Genomic DNA, 20746 nt, shown 5'->3' on the forward strand with positions numbered 1-20746 from the left:
TGAACAAAAATATTCCCTAGTCTGGTAACTGTAATCACTGGTTTCTACTGGTGAACGCGAATCCTATGGATAGATCTATCGGGTTTGACAACCCCATTTCGAGCTAGTCGCGCTAGCAATTTATAATCGGAATGTTTAGTACTTCGTATTTTGTTGTAGATACACTTGTTCGGTGTATATTATTTATTGTGTTTGGCAAGGGTAAATAAATGGTTAAGTGGTTACCAGGTGGCTCACGGAAAATGGAATAATGTTTTATTATATGTTTTCTAGCATATAATTTGGTGGTTTAAAAAGGAGTTTTATGTTTTCAAACATAAATTTTTATTGTTTAAATTAAATATTGTTTGCAATATTAAACCTATAATTCACTCAACATTTTTGTTGACAGTTACTCGCATGTTTTATTCTCAGGTTCATGATTGATTGCTTCCGCTGTGCTTAGAGAGTCTGCATATTTATGATGGCAGCTTTTGTTAAACATTAACTTGCATTCTATTTTATTACATTAAAAAGTGGTTGTTTGTTGACTTTATTTTGGTCAACTTTTGGTTAAAGTATTGTTGTATAGTTTTTCTAAACTTATACATTTTAGTAGATTTCCTTTATAGGAAATCATTTTTAAATAAAGAATGCAAGGTTGTTTTATTAAATTCATATAGAGTTTCGATCAAGCTGTGGGACCAAGTGACGGAGCCGTTAAGTGTTTTGACGGAGTCGTCACAGTGGTGCCGGTGGTGCAGATGATGCTGGTGGAGCTGGTGGTGCAGGCGGTCCAGCACCAGAAGTAGATGTTGTGTAACGAGGAGCCTTACGTATGAATGGATCAGCAGGATACGGCACAAGCCGCTTACGGGCGGTAACTCTAACCTTCAGTCCATGTGCGTTAACGAACGACCTACCTCCGTTAACCCCCGGAATAATAGTACCATCGAACCGATACCGCTTCTTTGGCGGGGTAGAGGGCGGCTGCACGGGTGTCTCCTCAGGGTCCTCGTCAGAATCCTCGTCGGAATCATCCTCGCTGAAGTCATTGGATGATGAGTCGTCTGAACTATCTGAGGGTGGCTCTGCTCGACCGGTGGTCATCAGTCGGTATTTGCAAGGCGGGATCAGCACGACACGTCCATCAGGAAGGCGTCTGACCCAACGGTTACGCTCATTACGGAACGGACCCTCCCCATGATCCCCAGGAATCACAGCACCACCGGGATGGTGCTGTGGCTCCGAAGGCCCTGGGATAAGTGGAGCTGGAATCTCCGGTGGATCCTCGTGTCCGTCTGAGATGATCACTGGGTCGGTGCATGGCTACTGGCTCCAGAGGACGAAGCGCCAGAGTCGCTGGAGGGTGTCGATGACGGGATCTGTGTGTTGGCAGCAGTAGCAGGCGAGGTGGCGGATGAGTCTGAGTTGCTCTTCAAAATGATAACGGGCGGGACATCCGACATCTGAACAAGGAAAAATAACTTTTTCCATGTCAGTAAGTCATATAGCAAGCACGTATTAGGCAAAGTAACTATGACAGTCTAGATCATCCATAACAGTAAATAGAATGGCAATAATGACAAGTATCATGCAATCGAAAGCAGATAATAGCATGCAGTAGTGAAAGCAAGTAACAGTATACGACATATAGCAGTAAAAGTAAGCAGCAGCATGCAGCAAGTTTCGCAGAAACAAGTAAACTAGCAAGTTGTAGATTAGTCATATTAGTGAATCCTACTCGGTCCGGTCTAGACTCACTAATGCAACCTAATTCCCTACAACCAATGCTCTGATGCCAAATGTGACGCCCCGTACAAAATTAACGTGTACGGATCATCAACAACAGGATCATTACAAGGTTAAACACTATATGCTGTTTTAAAATAAGTTTGCATTCATAAAACGGAGTGACGTCTTAACCAACATTAAAAGTTTTACAACCGATAGTGTGCTTCTACGAATAGAAGGCAATAATAATAATACGTGACCCATAGGTCGTTACAATTTCATTGTTCAAAAGTAATAAAGTTTGAATGCAAAAATAAATGTTTCATGCGAAGACATCTCTACTAAGCGCAGCGGGAGTCTACAAAGCATGGCAACTACAGCGGAAGAAATCAAACCTTAAGCACCTGAGAAAAACATGCTTAAAAATGTCAACACGAATGTTGGTGAGCTATAGTTTAAGTATAATAGTAATGTAAGGTAGGCCACGAGATTTCAGTGTTTCAAAACAGTATGAAAAGTATATGTATAACCGTGGGCACTTGGTAACTAATTTAACGTAAATAACACCCCATAAAAGTACACTTGGCGAGTGCATAAGTTTACGAAGTATTAAACACCCATTAAATGCTAGCGCTACTAGCCCGAGTGGGGATGTCAAACCCTATGAATCCATATCTAAGATTCGCGTTCACCGGTTCAAAGACCAATGACTAAACGTTACCGAGCTAAGGGGAAAGTTTATGCCGTTGTATAACCCACACATATATAAAGTTTAATTACTCGTGCCTAGTATGTAAAACATAAAATGCGCATGTATTCTCAGTTCTCAAAATGGTTAAAGTAAAAGGGGATGCTATAACTCAGAGTGAAAAGTAGTAAAAGTCAATACGCGAGAATAGTAAGCAAGTGGTTGGTCCGGAAGGTCCTCAACCTAAGTCAAAAGTTACTAAGTCAGTAAATCGTTCTCAGAGGTTTAAAAGTATGTAAATTAGGTCTTAAATATCATCATCATTCATCATTAATCAAAAAGTGTAAAGTAAGTTTCAATCAAGAATAGAGTTTGAATTAAAGGCTGACTTCGTTCAGTCGCCACGACCTCTATACAAACTGAAATGAGGTGAGACTAGTGGCCATGGCTCCGTATATGAGTCCCCTAGAGGTTGACCAATTTATAGAATCAAAATCGTCTTCGTTTGACCATGGTGACAGTTTAAGTGCGAGTAGGTTAGAAATTTCAGCACAACGTTAAAAGGGTGTAGTGACTTTCGGATGGCCATAAATCCTAAACCGTAACTCGGATTAAGGCGAGGTCTAAACGGAAAATCATATAATCGAACCGAACTAGCTGGAAATCAAATTTTACAGTAGCCCAGGTTATTGATCAGACCCGAAAAACAGTAGGTAAAGTTCTCCGGTGGGTTCTTGGTGCTTGATGCTCATCACGGTTCTCATCCTTGATGCGTATAGCTTCAAGTGTACAACTCGTTGATGTGTTTGCATCATCTTAACCAAGTTTTGACCATCATAAAACTAATGTAAGTCTATGGTATGTAGCACAAATCAATTAAGGGTTGTAAGTAGTTTGATGAACCAAAGTTACATCAAGATCTTAGATCCGACACATACATGAGTTCTAATAGTAATATTAAGCTATAAACTTGAAAGTAAACTAAATAAACAAGATCTTAAGTTGTAGAACTTAGATCTTAGCTAGATCTTAAGGATCCTAGACTAGAAAGTCTAGATCTAGTGTTCTTAAGTTAGATCCTAAGTTATAGAACTTGGATCTTCACTTTAATGAAACCATAAGTTATGAAACTTAGATTTTCATCTTGTAAAATGTATGTAAACTTATAAGCTCTTATTTACAACAAAATTAGAAGACCATAAGCTATACAAACTTAGATCCAACATAAGTGTGTGAAGTTATAACTAGAAAGTTATACTTCCATGTTCTTGAACTTATAAAGTTAACTTTAGTTTCAAGAATTATGAGATCAAGTTTAACTAGTAATACTTGACCAAATTAACAACATCACAACTTTAAAGTACTTACAAAAGAAAGAAATAAACTAAAGTTACAAGTCTTATGTTCATGTTTGTTTCATACTTGAGAAGATTCAAATCAAAGTTTGGATCTTAAGGAAATAAACTTCAAGTCTACAAAACATGAACACAAGTATGATTATAAAGCTTATGAACTTTAAATCTTATGACATTTTAAGTGTAGAACCATAAGTTATAGAACTTAGATCCTTGTTCTTGGTTCTTCATCAAACAAAGATGAAAGTAACCAAGATTACATGAAGATACAAGTTAGAAAACTTGATCTTTAACATTAACAAGAAACAACAACAAGTAACTAGTAAATGATGATGAACTAGTGGCGGTTTTAAGGAAGAAAAAGAAAGAAGAATTAAGGTTGTTACTTACAAAGTTTGAGAGAAAAAGTGAGAGAAATGAAAGTGTAAATATGGAGTGTGTGTAAAATGAAGGAATGCTTGCAAATAAGTAACCAAAAAAAAAAAGATTTGAACCTCCCTCCCTCTAACCTTGGCCGACGGTTTGGGTGGCCACAAAGGGAAAGGTCAAATGCTACTTTCATGCATGGGGAGGAGGTGAAAGCTCAAAATGGATTAAAGTTAGATGTATGGGAAAGAGTTCTAGCATGCTTGTAGTATTTTGTCTCCAACTTAAGTTAATTAATCCAAGTTTAAGCTTAATGAATTACTAGTAATATGTTGGGTTCACAACTAGTCCATTAGGAAAGTAGGGTGAGCTTCCAAGTCCATTAACACAAGCCCAAGTTCAAGTAAGCAATAATTTAAATAAAAGTCCAAGTAGTTAACTACTTACACTAGTTAATTAAAAATGATTAATAATAATTAATCATGAACGTAAATAATATTCAAAATATTATTCGTGAAAAGTACGTGTGTCACAAAGACAAGTCGGGACATGTAAAGTTAAATACGGTAACAAGTAAAATGTATAAGCATACATTTAATAAAGCACAAGTATTAATAACAAATATTAATAATTATACGTTGGAAAATCCAGGGTCGTTACAGTTTTCGTTTCGTATTTTCATTTCACATTTTTAGTTATTTTTTCCGGTTCGCGTTTTTTATTCACGTTTTCAACGCGGATTTTCGATTTCACTTCTTGTTATCGAATTGCGTTTCCGATTCCCGGTGTCGTTTCACATCTTTCTTTTTTTTTTGAAAATGCCACTCGGAAACTCGAACCGAAAAAGAAAACACAAAACAAAAATGTGAAAAAAGTGAAACGATACCGGGAATCAGAAACGTAATTCAATAACGAGGAGTAAAATCAAAAATCCGCGTTGAAACGCGAATCGAAAACGCAAACCAAAAACGCGAACCGGATAAGAGAACTAAAAACATGAAACGAAGACACGAAACGAAAATACGAAAAAATGTTAAACGATAAAGCGAACCGAACGCGAAATGAAATCGAAAATTAGAATTAAAAATGCGAACCGAAACGTGAATCGTAAACGTGATAGAAAGCGCGAATCGAAAACACGTGAAATATTGTGTAAAACACAGGGACTACCTATGTTAAAAATAACACAAGGACTCTGCTTGAAATATTTTGTAAAATACAGGGACCACTCAAGTAATTTTTGTAAAACACAGGGACTACCCAAGTAATTTTTTCTTTTTTAAAACCAATTGGTGATAGAGGGACTTCTCCTTAGACTTATATGCATACATTTGTTTTGTCTCATGGCCGATGTGGGATAACTTCCCAACACGCCCCTTGGCACGATAGCGGTCTGACTCGATCTCTTTTTAGTGACGGCTACACACACATAGGGCCTGACTTGGACTCGCTTTGTAAAACCGTTTACCTTAGCTCTGATACCATGATTGAATTGATAAATCGATAGCTCAAACACAATGTCCTGCAATATAAGTCCAAGAGTCCATCCTTTTCTAAAACCAATTGGTGATAGTGGGACTTCTCCTTAGACTTATATGCATACATTTGTTTTGTCTCATGACCGATGTGGGATAACTTCCCAATAGTTGGTAATGTTCGTACATCACCATGTTATCTCCTTCTTATAGTACGTGATGATCTTTGATTAATTAATAAAGTCCAACATCTCATTCCGTTTCTATATTGATTTTCAAACAAACATCTAATAACCATATTCATTAGACTATTCTCTCATCATTATAAAATGTTGTGGTGTTGTGTGAGGAATTTTTAGTGATGTGACATTGTTGTGGGATTGACAGAGAGCTATGGTAAATGTATTGTTGTAGTGTTGTGGAGACTGATATGGCATTTATTATTTTATTTTTGTAATATTTAACTATTTAAATTTAATTTAATTAACTAATTATTAAAATAAAATCCATTAAATTAATTAAATTAAAACATTACTTAATATACATTAATTAAAACATCCCAAATTAAATACATTAATTAAAATTACATGTTAATTCTTAAATTTGAAAAATATATTTATTTAAGAAAGATACATCTCCGACCATATTATAAGTACTTTCCATCTCCGACCGTATCGTTACTCACTCATCTCCCACTAATGTAAGGAGAACCAGGTTCATCTTTAGTATGAACAATATACTGGCTATCATCAATAAACCTAGTATACACCTCAATTGTTTCAGAACGTATCATGGATCGCCCAAGTAGAGCATACCAATCTTGATTATCCGTAAGAAGAGTGACCTCAAAGTTAACATCTTTGAAAAACCAGACCTGTTTGTGATCGAAAGGTACATTAACTTTCAGAAACGCTAACAAATTCGATAACTCAAAACGGCGCACATCAATATCGAACGATTCATACTAGCCGCCTGAATAAGACTTCAAATCATTAGCAAATTGACCACCGTAATACGTAAGATTGGCCCTGTGAATTTTGATGCCCTGAGGGTAAAATCGAAATGTGTCCTTCACCGTTCACATTTTAAAAGATAAAAATGAATTATAAACTCAAATTAAATAACTTAAAGTGATCTTTTTGTGTTTCTAAGTAAAATAAATAAATAAATGGACCTTAAAAATGTAAGATTTTAACAACAAAACTTAATTCCGCATATGCGAGGTACGGGGAAATGAGATGTAGACAATTGTTCCTCCATCTTAGAATAAAGACAAGTTATTTCTTTACCCGAAGCGAAACACTCCCAAGAGTAGAGAAAGTCATCCCTCTCAATGTTCTATGGATAAAGAGATTGCTTTCAAAAGGACCTCCGACCTATAAGTGGAAAAAATTCTAAAAATAAGGATAATATATAAAAAATATATATATATATATATATATATATATAAATAAAAAATAGACAAATTATTATGTATTTTAAATTTTGCCCGAATTGTCAATAAATCCACGTTTGATATTAACTCGATTAATATAGTAAATAATATATTGAAATTGAAATGTTAAGTTTAACATATTTGTTGAATTATATTTTGAATATAAGTTCAATGAAAATATGCGGCCCTCAAAAATAGAGAGATTTAATTTCGAATTTCGCACAATTCCACACTTCTATCTTCAACTTAAATTCTCAAAATTCACACAAACTTAATTTTCTTCATCATCTTCACTCTACTGCACATATTCAGCTAATTACAAATCTCAATGCTGTAAGTATTTTCTTTTCACTGTTCTCATCATTTTCTTCCTTTTTTTATGATTATGTGCAGATCTTCAAAATTCGTAGTTCTCCGATTTTATACTTGATAATGTTAATTAGGTTTTCGAACTAATTAAAACTTTCGATGTCTTTTGTATTGAATTTGAATTACTGGTGCACCTGTAGTTAGGGTTTTAATATAAAACGAAATTTGTGATTCATATTTGAATTTGTTAAAATCATTTCATTATGTTATCAAATTAACCTCAACTTTAGTTGCATATTATGTTTAATTTTATATAAATTGAACTTTAATCTTATTTTTTATAAAGAAGATCATTTTTTAGTACCTAAATTCGAAAATTCTGTTACCTTTTTATGTAATATTCCCCTAAATTTTATACTGTTATTGTAATCAGACATTTGAAAATGATTTTCTATATCATTCAACCAAAATTTTTGTTTAGATTTCGAAATTCTGACTCTCCTTACTACAATTTACAAACAGAGAAAGATCAAGAACTAAGTAACGAATTCTGCAAGTTATATGTGCGGGGTCATAGGCTGCGCAATTCATTCATATATATAAATGGCAATGCTTTCATTATCTTCTGCAACTCAGTCTCCCTACGCAACCAGTGGAGCAATTAAACACTCCAAGTTAACTTATGTTGATAGTTGTAAATATGGTACAAAATTTTCTCAACGTTTAGTAAGATTGGATGTTGAGTGTAGCCTTGTTTTTGGAGAGATTGTGAAGAATGTGTTAAAAGGTCCGTACAATAATCGTATAATACGAGTTTTTGCTGCTTCAACTCTTCCAATTATTCAAACAGTTGAGAAATTAGCGACTTATTTATTTAGGACAGAAAAGGGTGGGCATGTAAAGGTTATTGTTACTAGGTTAAAAGATGGCAAGTATGGAGTTAACGTTGAAGTTTCCTCTTTACAACTTAATGGTGATGATGATTTGTTAATTATGAGTTGGGGAATATTCAGATTTGATTCATCGTCACTAATACCTTTACAGTCGAATGATTCTGTAGTCTTTGAAACGGTTTTTGTGAAAAATTCAGTTGAATTGGAGTTTGATTCAAGCTTAGCTCCTTTTTATGTTTCATTCTTGTTAAAATATTCAGTCAATGGTGAAAAAAATGAAAATTAGAAGCCATAGAAAGACAAAATTCTGTTTTCCGGTGGGGATAAAATCCGGGCGTCCCGCCCCTCTCGGTATTTCGTATTCAGCTGACGGTTCTATAAATTTTGTAATTTTTTCCAGAACCGCGAAAAGTGTGATTTTGTGCCTATTTGATGACGGTTCAAAAGAACAGCCTGCTTTAGAGATTGATCTAGATCCTTACAGGAATCGATCTGGTGACATATGGCATGCATCGTTCGATAGTACCATGAACTTTGTGTCTTATGGTTATCGATGTAGAATTGATAGTCAAGGAAAGTCAAATGTGAGTTCAGTTTTATTAGATCCGTACGCTAAAGTAACAGAAGAAAATTTTCTTGGGAAAATTTGCAGGCAACCTAGTTTCGATTGGAGTGATGATGTCAGCCCTAATTTTCCCATGGAGAAACTGATTGTTTATCGGTTAAACGTAAAGGACTTCACGAGAGATGCATCTAGCAACTTACCAAACGATATTGGTGGGACGTTTTTGGGGATTATAGAAAAGTTACACCACTTTAAAGATCTAGGTGTTAATGCACTATTGTTAGAACCAGTAGTCCCATTTGATAAGAAATTAGGACCATATTACCCTTCCCATTTCTTTTCGCCACATAATTCGTTTGGACCTCCTAATTCTATGAAAGAAATGGTAAAGAGATTACATGCAAATGGGATCGAAGTTTTTCTTGAAGTTGTGTTCACGCATACGTGTGCAGAATCATCGTTGTCCAAAATAGATAAACCGACTTATTATATTGACAAAAATGCCCTTAACTGTGCACACCCAGTTGTTCAACAACTGATCCTTGATAGCCTTAGACACTGGGTGATCGAGTACCATATTGACGGGTTTTGTTTCGTCAATGCTAATTCAATGTTACGTGGGTTAGATGGCGAAAATCTTTCTCGCCCACCTTTAATCGAAGCGATCATGTTTGACCCAATACTCTCAAAAGTCAAACTTATTGCTGATTCTTTCGACCCGATTCATAAATCTTCAAAAGAAGTCAACTTTCCTCATTGGAAGAGATGGGCTGAAATGAACACAAAGTTTTGTTGTGACACCAGAAATTTTATAAAAGGCGAAAGTCTTGTTAGTAATCTTGCAACTCGGTTATGTGGAGGCGGTGATATATTCTTAAACGGTCGTGGGCCTGCTTTTGCGTTTAATTACGTGGCACGTAACAACGGGTTCTCGCTTGTTGATACGGTGAGCTTTAGTAACGTTAACGAGTTAAGTTGGAACTGTGGTGAAGAAGGGCCCACCAAGAATAAAATGGTTCTTGAAACTAGACTCAAACAAATTCGTAATTTTGTATTTATTTTATATATTTCTTTGGGTTTACCTGTACTTAATATGGGAGATGAATGGGGTCAGTCATCAGGGGGTAAGGGTTATTTGAACCGAAAACCGTTCAACTGGAAAGCGTTACAGACGGGTTTCGCTAATCAAATGATTCAGTTCATTTCGTTCTTGGAAGCGCTAAAAGTTAGACGAAGTGATCTTCTTCAGAGTAGGGAGTTTTTAAAGGTGGAGAATATCGTATGGTATGGTCCGGACTTATCTCAACCAAATTGGGAAGAAGCCATGAGTTTAAGGGTTGACCGAGTTGACCAAGATGATGAAAAGGAACCAACCGGTGACATGTTTGCTGCTTTTAATGGCGGAGATGGTCCGGCAACCATGATGTTGCCGCCAACTAGTGTAGGTTTTGTGTGGGCCTGATTGGTAGACACGGGTCTACCTTATCCGGAATTTTTTTCTACGACGGGTGAACTTGTTCTTGAAAAGATACCGGGATCACTTACTTATGAAATGGGTGCTCATAGTTGTGTGTTGCTTGAGGCTAGGAGATTAGATGGTTAACGCTCGCCATACACTTTTAGGAGATTAGATGGTTAACGCTCGCCATACACTTTGTACCGGTATGTTCCAATGTTATTCTTGATCTTTAAATCTTTAATTTTTATTTATCATAAAGGATTTAGGTTTTTGTGATTATGAAAAGTAAAAATATTACATTTTCATATAGTTATTTGGTAATGCAAATAAATGAATAATGAATGTCATTCATGATTCATGATTCATGAAGTGGAGTTCTTTGTTATGCATGGATTATTTTCAGGAAACACAAAAGGTAGAAGGTTTTCCCTGTTTGCTCTCTGGTTGTTTCCAACCCTTCTCTGGCCATCACAAAATATTCGTCCTAGACAGGATTCGAACCTGAGACTTCTTGCAAGGAACTCAGGGCCTCAACCACTGGGCTATCTTGTGATGGTTTGAGACCGGGAAACACATAAGGCAATAAATATTGCTTTAGTATTATTAGCATAGTAACATTTGTTTAAGCTAGTTTGAGTTACTGTTAAAGTGGGGCACTACCAGTCAACTGAAACTATGGAAGGTCTTAATGGCCTGCAACTCTGCAAGTATGGTTGGGCCAACAAGAGGTGCCAATATCTGCAATTCGGAAGTTTTACAACAAGTATGTTATTCAGGTTACATGCGTTTATCACGTTTGTATAATAATTGATATACAAGATTTATTTTCTGTAAAAATAATTTCTAGGTGTTGATTTTGATTTTTCTCCTAAACTTGAAAAGATACCGGAGTCGTTATAATCTAGGGTAATCATGTGCTGAAAGTAGAATTTAAAATAGGGTCAATTTATCGTGATTGTGATGTGAAGGTAAATTTGAGGTTTTTAAAAGATTTTGGAGATTTTTTGTAACATCCCGTTTTTCATCATACATGTCCGAGGTACGTGATTGATCTTTAGAATATTCATACTTGGTTGTATAATAGTATAAAGATGATTGTACGATGAGTGCATGAAGTGTACCAAGCGTGTACGTGTTTCTTGTTCGAATATCGAAGAAAACTGGACGTTGTTTGAGTTACAAGGTGTGTATATACCTTTTCGACCCCAAATAAAGTTTGAGTTGATATTTCAAAACCTTACCAATAGAAAGGAAATCTTATTACATTTCCAACGATATTTGATTCGTCGAAAACGGAGTTACGGTTTGAAAGTTATGACCAAAACAAGTGTCAGAAAAATGCGAAAAAGGGCCCAGGCGCAAATTGCGGCTGGTGGGCGCAATTTGCGGCTGGCTGGAGTTCTTCAGCGCCTAAATGGGCGTATTCTTGCGGCCACTTTTGCGGCTGGCCGTAATTTGCGGCCAGTAGGCGCAAATTGCGGCTGGAAACGCATTTTTGGTGATTTTCTTGATATTTTGAGTTTTAATGAAGGGTATTTGAGTCTTTTCACTTAAGGGTCGGGTTTGAGCCTCTAAAACTGATCCAATCTCAATCTTATCCTCATTTACACACCAAACACTCTCATCTTCAACCCTAGAGAGAGAGAAGAGAGTTTAGAGAGAGAGCTCTATTTGGAGAAGAAGAAGGGTGTTTCGGGTCAAACCTCAAGTGTTAAAGTTGTTCATCTCGTTAACAGCTACGTTTTGATAGTGTTGGTAAGTTCTAACTCCGAATTTAATTGTTAAGATTCTTGTTCATGTTAGGGTTTGTGACTAGTTAGTGTTATAAACCCCATTAGTTGCAAGATTTGGGGATTTTGGGTGTGGTTAGGGTGTATGGACCTAATTAATGTGGGTTTAAGGTTAGATGACGAAATTTGAAGTATTTGTCATAGTTTGGGTGTTTAATCACTAGATTATAAGTGTGTTGGTGATTTGGGAAGTCCATAAGAACTCGCTTACTAGTCAAAATGAGTATTTACTTTAGTTGTTGTCAAATTATGTTTTGGGTCAAGATTTGATGAATCGAGTGTTTAAATGTTTGATTTAAGTGTTAAAGGGTGTTTTGGAAAGTTAATCGCTAGTCGTTAGTGATTTTGGGCGTTTTTGAGACTTAGGTCAAAATGGGTCGACTTTGATTGGGTCGAATTTGGTAATGACACTAAATTGGATTAAATGGATGTTAAACACTTTTGTTAAATGTTAAATGACATTTGTGAATGAAAGTAATCGTTGGAAATAATTTCGGGTTAAAATTGGTATTTTGACCATAAAGTCAAACTTGGTCAACTATGAAACGGGTTTTTGTGTAATATACGAGATAATATGCATTTAAAGGCTAAGTTGTTGTATTTTGGTATTTCGGGAATGCGGGAACTAGTCTCGTTAGTTTTGGACCTTCGGGTGTCGTTAAAAGTATAAAAAGGTGTACTTTGCACTTTAGGTGTCTTAATGGGCGGATTGTGGAGGTAGGTATAAACCATTGGTTGAGGGTGTTGGCGTCGAGTTCTCTTGTAGAGAATGTATGTTGATTATGTGTATACCTATATTCGTATTATAGGTAAAGGTTTGCTCGGTGGCGTTTGGAGGCGACTTACGTTATGACTTGTGCGGGCATCTCGAGGTGAGTGGAATAATTATATGCGTAGGTATATAATGTATTTATTTGTTGTAGCGTGAGATGTGTAGTGTCGATGTGCTAAGACACCACATTTCACGTGACGAGTGAAGTGTCGATGTGCTAAGACACCACTCAAAGTAAAGTAACAGATGAAGTGTCGACGTGTTAAGACGTCATCTGGGGTGAAGTATCGACGTGTCAAGATGCCACCCCAAGTAAGACGAAGAGTGAAGTGTCGACGTGTTAAGACACCACTCGGAGTGAAGTATCGACGTGTTAAGATACCACTCCAAGGACTATCACGGGTGAAGTGTCGACGTGTTAAGACGCCACCCGGGGTGAAGCATCGACGTGTTAAGATGCCACCCGTGGGATTAGAGTACGATGTGTTAAGTACTCTAATAGTTGTTATGAACACCGATGGGAAATTTGAGTACCATCCCTTGTACGATTGGTTAACCATGGTTATGTGTTGTAGTGTAGCATAATATATTGTTCGGTTATATATGCTATTGTTTGTGCTAGCTTGTGGTAATGGAGATTTAGCGTTATACTTTGCGATGGTATGATATTTGAATTGCTAGCATGTATGCTGTATTTGTGTAAGTGTTTGCAGGTAAGTAGATTATATATGTACGTGTATAATTATTGCATTCACTAAGCGTTAGCTTACCCCTCTCGTTGTTTACCTTTTTTACAGGTATTGTGATTGTGAAGCTAGCTAGTTGATAGACTAGTTGCGTAGGAGCGCTTGGGCTCGATGGGGTAGCTTTCGAATATGGATGTGGATTGGGGATTTGGTAGATCCTCGGGATTATGCTCTTGGTATCGGGTTGGGCTATTGTGTCTTAACCGTGGTGTTGTATAAATGTTTCGAGGTCGCATCGTTTGGTTGTGTCGAGTCAAACCTTGTATGTGAAATACATTCTCGTAAGGATGTATGGTGTAACATCCCGCATTTTTCCGTTAAATTATTTTAACGACCGTCTTTTTTTTTTTTTGATAATATCTTCCGTTATCTAAATTCGTAGTTTCCGTTGACTAACGTTCATAATATTTCCGTTACTTAATTATAACATCACTCGTTTACTCGAGTGTTTTCAAAATATTCGTTCGGTAAAATCCCGCACCCGCTTCTAAACTCGAGGGACTAAAATTGACACGGGGCAAACTAGTTGACTAGGTCAACTAGTCCACCCCAATCACCACCATTCAATCATCTCCATTTCTCTCTCTTTCTCTCTAGCAAGAACACACACACATTTACCCAATTCAATCATTCATCATCTAAATTCGATCTAGGAGGCCAACATCAAAACAAATTACGTATTTGGAATCCTCTCTTCATCCTCTACAATTTGATACCAACTTCATCTCGTTTGGGTAACATTTCTAAAACTTTAGATTTCTCTAAATTCGTGTTTTTTTGATTTGAAATGGTGTTAGTTAGTGTCTATGGCTCGTGTCTAGCATGAATATATGATTTACTTGCTCGATTTGTTGTTTTGAGTAACTAGTATGAACAATTGAAATGGGTGTGCTTAATCTTTGATTTTGGATGAGTTAATGTTGTTAAATTATTAAAGTTCATGTTTTAATTGTGTTACTAGTATCACTAGCTTCAATTTGATGCGTAGGTTGATTAAGAAAACTTCAAAAACATGAATATTGATTTTTGTGGATTTTGGTTAGGATTTGATAGACTTAAAACGAGCTTTTGATGTTTCGAATGCCATGAAATGTTATTAGTAAGTGTTTAGTTGTAATGTATGTTTCATTACCTTCAAAACGTCATATCGTATGTGTAAATTGGATTCCCGAATCATAAAATACGTTTTACGAACTTGAAACTTTGAAAATAAACCTTTCTTGATCAATTGACGAGTTTTCGGTTATTGTAATTGATGTTTTTGCTTGGTGAAAGGTAGTTAATTGTATTCCTTGTCAAAAGAGCTTTCCAATGATATAAGATGCGTATTCTAAGTGTTTACGGTTTGCGTTTTGTGCTAAATTGAATTTTGGATCAAGACTTGAACTTTTGAAACTGACCAGGTACCAGGCCACGCCTAATGTCGCGGCGCGACACCTCTGGCCGCGGCGCGGCAATAGCCGTGTTTGGGTTCTGACCTACCTTGTCAAATTTCGAAAAATGTTTGCTATGCTACGCACCTCCGATTCACATGTAACTTGTTCTAACATGCTTATATATGAATAAAAACCTCAGAAAAATAGTTCGGGACCCGACCCGACCCCGTTGACTTTTTCGTTGACTTTGACCAAGTTTGACTTTTAGTCAAACTTAACAAAACACTTATACAATCGTTCTAATCTTATTTTATACTTGATTCTTGCATGAAACTTGACAACGTGATTCACATGCTATATAATCGAGTCGTAATGAGCCATAGGACTAATTGAACACATTTCACCCGACCTTGTGTCGTAACCGGTTAATTGATACAACTTATTTGTTTAGGTCAAGGCTAAGCAACTTTCATGCACACGTTTACTTTGTGAAGTACATTTATACTCGTGCACTCGAGGTGAGATCATAGTCCCACCTTTTCAACAACTTTTTATACTTTTAAATTGTGGGCTGAGAAATATACTTTGTTACATTTTGTACTACTTACTTTTATACTTTGAACACAAGTACAAGGAAAACAAACATTCCACAGCGAGTTAGAACAAAAATCCTCAATTCGATTATCATTAGTTACACTTGCAGGGTGTAAGCGAGAACTTATATTGTGTGGCCATACGGGTTTGACAAACCCTCATTTCGGACGGTTCGCTACCGTCTACGGATGAAATATATTTTCGAGAAACAGTGTATGTTCTAACACTATTGTGATGGGGTTCTATGGAAGGAAACGTTAAGTCTTGATAATTGGGTGCTCGCGAACAATACTTTTGGAATGCAAACGATTTTGATAATCAACTATGGGAATACTAAATCTTGTGGTTCAAAAACAACGTTTACAAATACACCTATGATTTCACCAACGTTTTTCGTTGACAGTTTTCTATATGTTTCTCAGGTTCATATTCGGATACTTGATACATGCTTCCGCACACTTTGATTACTTGCTTGAGGTCAAGCATACATGCATACGCTAGTGATAGCACTTTTGGATTAAACCTTAAAGCATACATACTTACGCTATTTATAGCAACTGTGATTTTCAACTTATATTATGTCGCAAGTTATTTCATTTATACTTTACAATTTTTGTAATCTTAAACTTGTTGTCGAATTGTTTGTAAACTAAACTTTGCAAGTCTTGTACGTTTCAAATGAATGCGACATAATTTTGGTCAAACGAGTCTCATATAGGGACTATGACCACGCAACGGGACCTAAGTAGTCGGCGCCGTCAATGACGATTTTGCCGGGTTGCTACAGATGGTATCAGAGCGTTGGTTGTAGGGAACTAGGATGTGCATTAGTGTGTCTGACAGAGTCGTTGGGACGCATTAGTGAATCTAGACTACAACCGGATAGTTAGCCATTGCATTCTGACATACATTTGCTATAGATAGCACTTACTTGACTACTTGTGCATTATACTTGAATCATTCTTAGGCAAACTTCTTAATGGTACCAAGTTTTCATCATACGAACTCGTATTCTGCAACTTTCTGGTAACACGCGTAAATTCAGGATTCATACCCGTAAGGATGACGACGACTTCATTAGTCACACTTGTTCGGGAACTCTGTCTCCCAGATTGTTATTCGCCACCATTTCAACTTACTATCGGTGTCACACCGGTGTACCTTACTATCTACCACTTTGTGAAGACCCGTCCTAATCCATCCGGACGAAGTCCATATCGATTATAAACGATTCACAACAGTTGATTACATCGCGAGATACTTGACCTCTATATGATACATTTTACAAACATTGCATTCGTTTTTGAAAAGACAAACTTTCATTACATCGAAAGTTGACAGGCATGCATACCATTTCATAATATATCCAACTATAATTGACTTGATAATAATCTTGATGAACTCGACGACTCGAATGCAACGTCTTTTGAAATATGCCATGAATGACTCCAAGTAATATCTATAAAATGAGCAAATACACAGCGGAAGATTTCTTTCGTACCTGAGAATAAACATGCTTTAAAGTGTCAACCAAAAGGTTGGTGAGTTCATTAGTTTAACTTAAACAATCGTTTCCATCATTTTAATAGACCACAAGATTTCAGATTTCCATTTCTCATAAACATACGTCCCATGTATAGAGACAAAAATATCATTCATATGGATTGAACACCTGGTAACCGACATTAACAATATTCATATATAAGAATATCCCCATCATTCCGGGATCCTCCTTCGGACATGATATAAATTTCGAAGTACTAAAACATCCGGTACTTTGGATGGGGCTTGTTGGGCCCGATAGATCTATCTTTAGGATTCGCGTCAATTAGGGTGTCTGTTCCCTAATTCTTAGATTACCAGACTTAATAAAAAGGGGCATATTCGACTTCGATAATCCAACCATAGAATGTAGTTTCACGTACTTGTGTCAATTTCGTAAAACAGTTATAAAAGTTGCGCATGTATTCTCAGCCCAAAAATATAAAGGGTAAAAAGGCAAATGAAACTCACGATACTGTATTTTGTAGTAAAAATACATATGACGTCATTGAACAATGCAGGGTTGGCCTCGGATTCACGAACCTATATCAATTGTGTATATATTAATACGTATAATGTAAGTTACAAAATTTCATTTATTAATATGTATTATTTATATATTATAGTTTTGTAGAATTTATTCTAACCTTTATTTTAAAACGTATACTTATATTATATTTTAAGTTATATTTTATATATATATCGATTTTATGTATATATATCTATAATGATTTACGTTTATATAAATAGTGACATTAATATATTTATATACATATATTTGTGGTTAGTATTGTATTTATGAAATTTTATTAGTTTGTTATGTGAATTATTAATACAATCCTAGTATATACCATAAGTATATATATAGTGTACAAAAGATTTATTTGTTAAAATAATAATTTAGATAATAATGATTTACTAATAATAATAATAATTTTATTAATAATGATAATACTAATAGCAAAAAAAATGAAAATGATAACTGTTAATGATACTAATAATAATAACTCTAAAATAATATTAATACTAATACCATACTTATGTTAATAATAAGGGTTCTAATATTTATAAAATGATAAATGATAATCATAATAATACTAGTAAATATTAATGATGATACTGATAAATATGATATTATTAATTGTAAATGTACTGATGATACTATTATTTATAAACCGGTACAAATTCTAATATTGATGATAATAATATATTTTTATTTCCTTCATAATAATAATAATAATGATAATCATAATCATAATCCTAATGATGATAAAATACTAAAATGATAAGTTTATTACTAATAATAATATTATTAATACCTATCATAATAATAATAGTAATGTCTATAATATTTTCAAATATGATAACAAGTATGATACTAATAATAACAATAACAATAACAATCAAAACAATCACAATAATAATAATAATACTAATAATAATTAATATATAATAACAATAATAAAATTAGAAAAGAAAACTACCTCACATGAAAAGAGTTTCAAAAAAAAAAGAAACTACCGTCCTCTGGACTCGATCTCGTGACCACATGCTCACACGCAAACACTCTCGACCATCCCACCAATTCTGATTCTCTGTACTAATATCGAATTTAAATTTTATATATAAACTGTTTTTCTTCTATTCCTCTTCTTCTCCACAAGTCTCACGGATTCAACAAAACATCAATAACCAAAAAAAAAAAAAAAAAAAAAAATCAGGGTTCCTTTTAAAGCTTCAAAACATTACAGAAAAAAAATAATTTGGGTTCTAAAATAAAAAAAAAAAAAAACACTAAAGGCCTACTGCAGCGTCGGTTCTTGGAACAAAACAAAAAAAATTGATTTCGTAATAGATAACATTATAGATAATGTTTATAACACGAAATAGTTTTCTAAACATGTATAAAAACTACTGGAATCGTCAATTTGATCAGAAACATATACACGAACGCGAATTTGTCTCAAGAACAATTGTTGACTTTTTTTAAACTAAACTTTGACTTCAAAATTCAAGATCGATATAAAGATTTGAGAGTTGAGATTTTGCAGATAGATTCAAAGAAAGATTTCTAACCTTTCTGCATTTTTAGATTTTGAAACTTTATTCGAAATTGAATTAAGAGAAAAAAAAATTGGAGCGTGCAGAGAAGAAGAAAAAAAAAATATCGCTGTGCTCTTTAATCCCATTGGATTTCCTTTTTATTTGATTTGCAATTATACATAATCATTTTGTAATAATAGAGATCGGTTGATAAAAAATGGAAAAAATGTCAACACAGGTTCACGAGTTTGGAGCAGGAAAGAAACAAAAAAAATAATAATAATAATAGAGATAAAGGATACAGAGGTCAAGAGTATAATATAGATCCCTACTGTTTTTTTTTAATTAATAATAATAATATATAATAACAATACTATTAATATCTAATAATATTAATAAAATTAATAATAATGATAAATATAATATTAATGATAATAATAATTGTAAAAATGATAATAATAATAATAATAATAATAATAATAATAATAATAATAATAATAATAATAATAATAATACCATACTAATTATGATAATATTAATATTTTATCGATAATAATAATATTAGTAATAATAATCTAATTTATACATCCAATTTCATCTTTATATGATATAAAGTGATATTATGAATACAAATATTGATATTTGACGATACAAATAACATTACTACAACAACTATATTTGTATTTAAATTTAATTTATTAATATCATCTATTATTATGTAATATTTAATAATTATGTAATATGTATTGTAACATATACTGAATATTATATATTTATGCATTTTAATATAAATATATTATAATATTTATTTACATACTAATTATATTATACTTATGTATGTAATTATGAAAAATATAAATGTTTTATATATGTAAGTATTATATATATTTATTAAAATAGTACATTATTTCATCATAGATATATTATAAATTTCTACATATACATAATATAATAATTATGTATAAAATCATATATATATATAGTTATATTTATGTATATATGTATACTACCATATATATAAAATCATGTTTTAAATGTTGAGTAGATGATTAATTATGTATATTAAACAATTAACTACAAAGTATAACATTGTACATTTAATATTTTGATAACGTTGGTAAAATATGTTTGAATCATTTATATACAATATACTATATATATTCAAAATGAAAATCTTTAGTTATTAAATGTTATCTTTTATAATAACAAAATTACTTAATAGTTCATTAATACTAATATAATTAGTTTTATATATAATTATTTATATTTACATTCTTAGTTACAATTAAAGGTTCGTGAATCGTCGGAAATAGTTAAATGTCAAATGTTATCATGAAATAGTTCAAACATAATGAGACTCGGTTTAATAGACTTTGCTTATCGAGTCGAATCATATAAGATTATGTTTAAATTTGGTCGGAAATTCCCGGGTCATCACAGTACCTACCCGTTAAAGAAATTTCGTCCCGAAATTTGAGTGAGGTCGTCATAGCTAACAATAAATATGTTTTCCTGACGAATATGAGTTGATAACTTGAGTTTTATCATCATTGAGTAATATGGATAAAAATAATTCAATTATTCGAAGAGTGCGAATGAAGCTATTCACAAAAGGATGAAATGAG

At 34.0% G+C, this 20746-nt stretch overlaps 1 protein-coding gene across 1 annotated transcript; it reads left to right on the plus strand.

The window, feature by feature from the left end:
- Positions 1-7950: 7950 nt before the first annotated feature.
- On the plus strand, positions 7951-10413 carry LOC139899336 (isoamylase 2, chloroplastic-like). The gene is given in 2 exon segments (XM_071882166.1): positions 7951-8505; positions 8507-10413. Coding segments are annotated over 2 exon segments (2451 nt in total). The 3' UTR covers positions 10403-10413.
- Positions 10414-20746: the final 10333 nt, after the last annotated feature.

Source organism: Rutidosis leptorrhynchoides, chromosome 3, assembly GCF_046630445.1.
Source record: "Rutidosis leptorrhynchoides isolate AG116_Rl617_1_P2 chromosome 3, CSIRO_AGI_Rlap_v1, whole genome shotgun sequence".
NCBI lineage: Eukaryota > Viridiplantae > Streptophyta > Magnoliopsida > Asterales > Asteraceae > Rutidosis > Rutidosis leptorrhynchoides.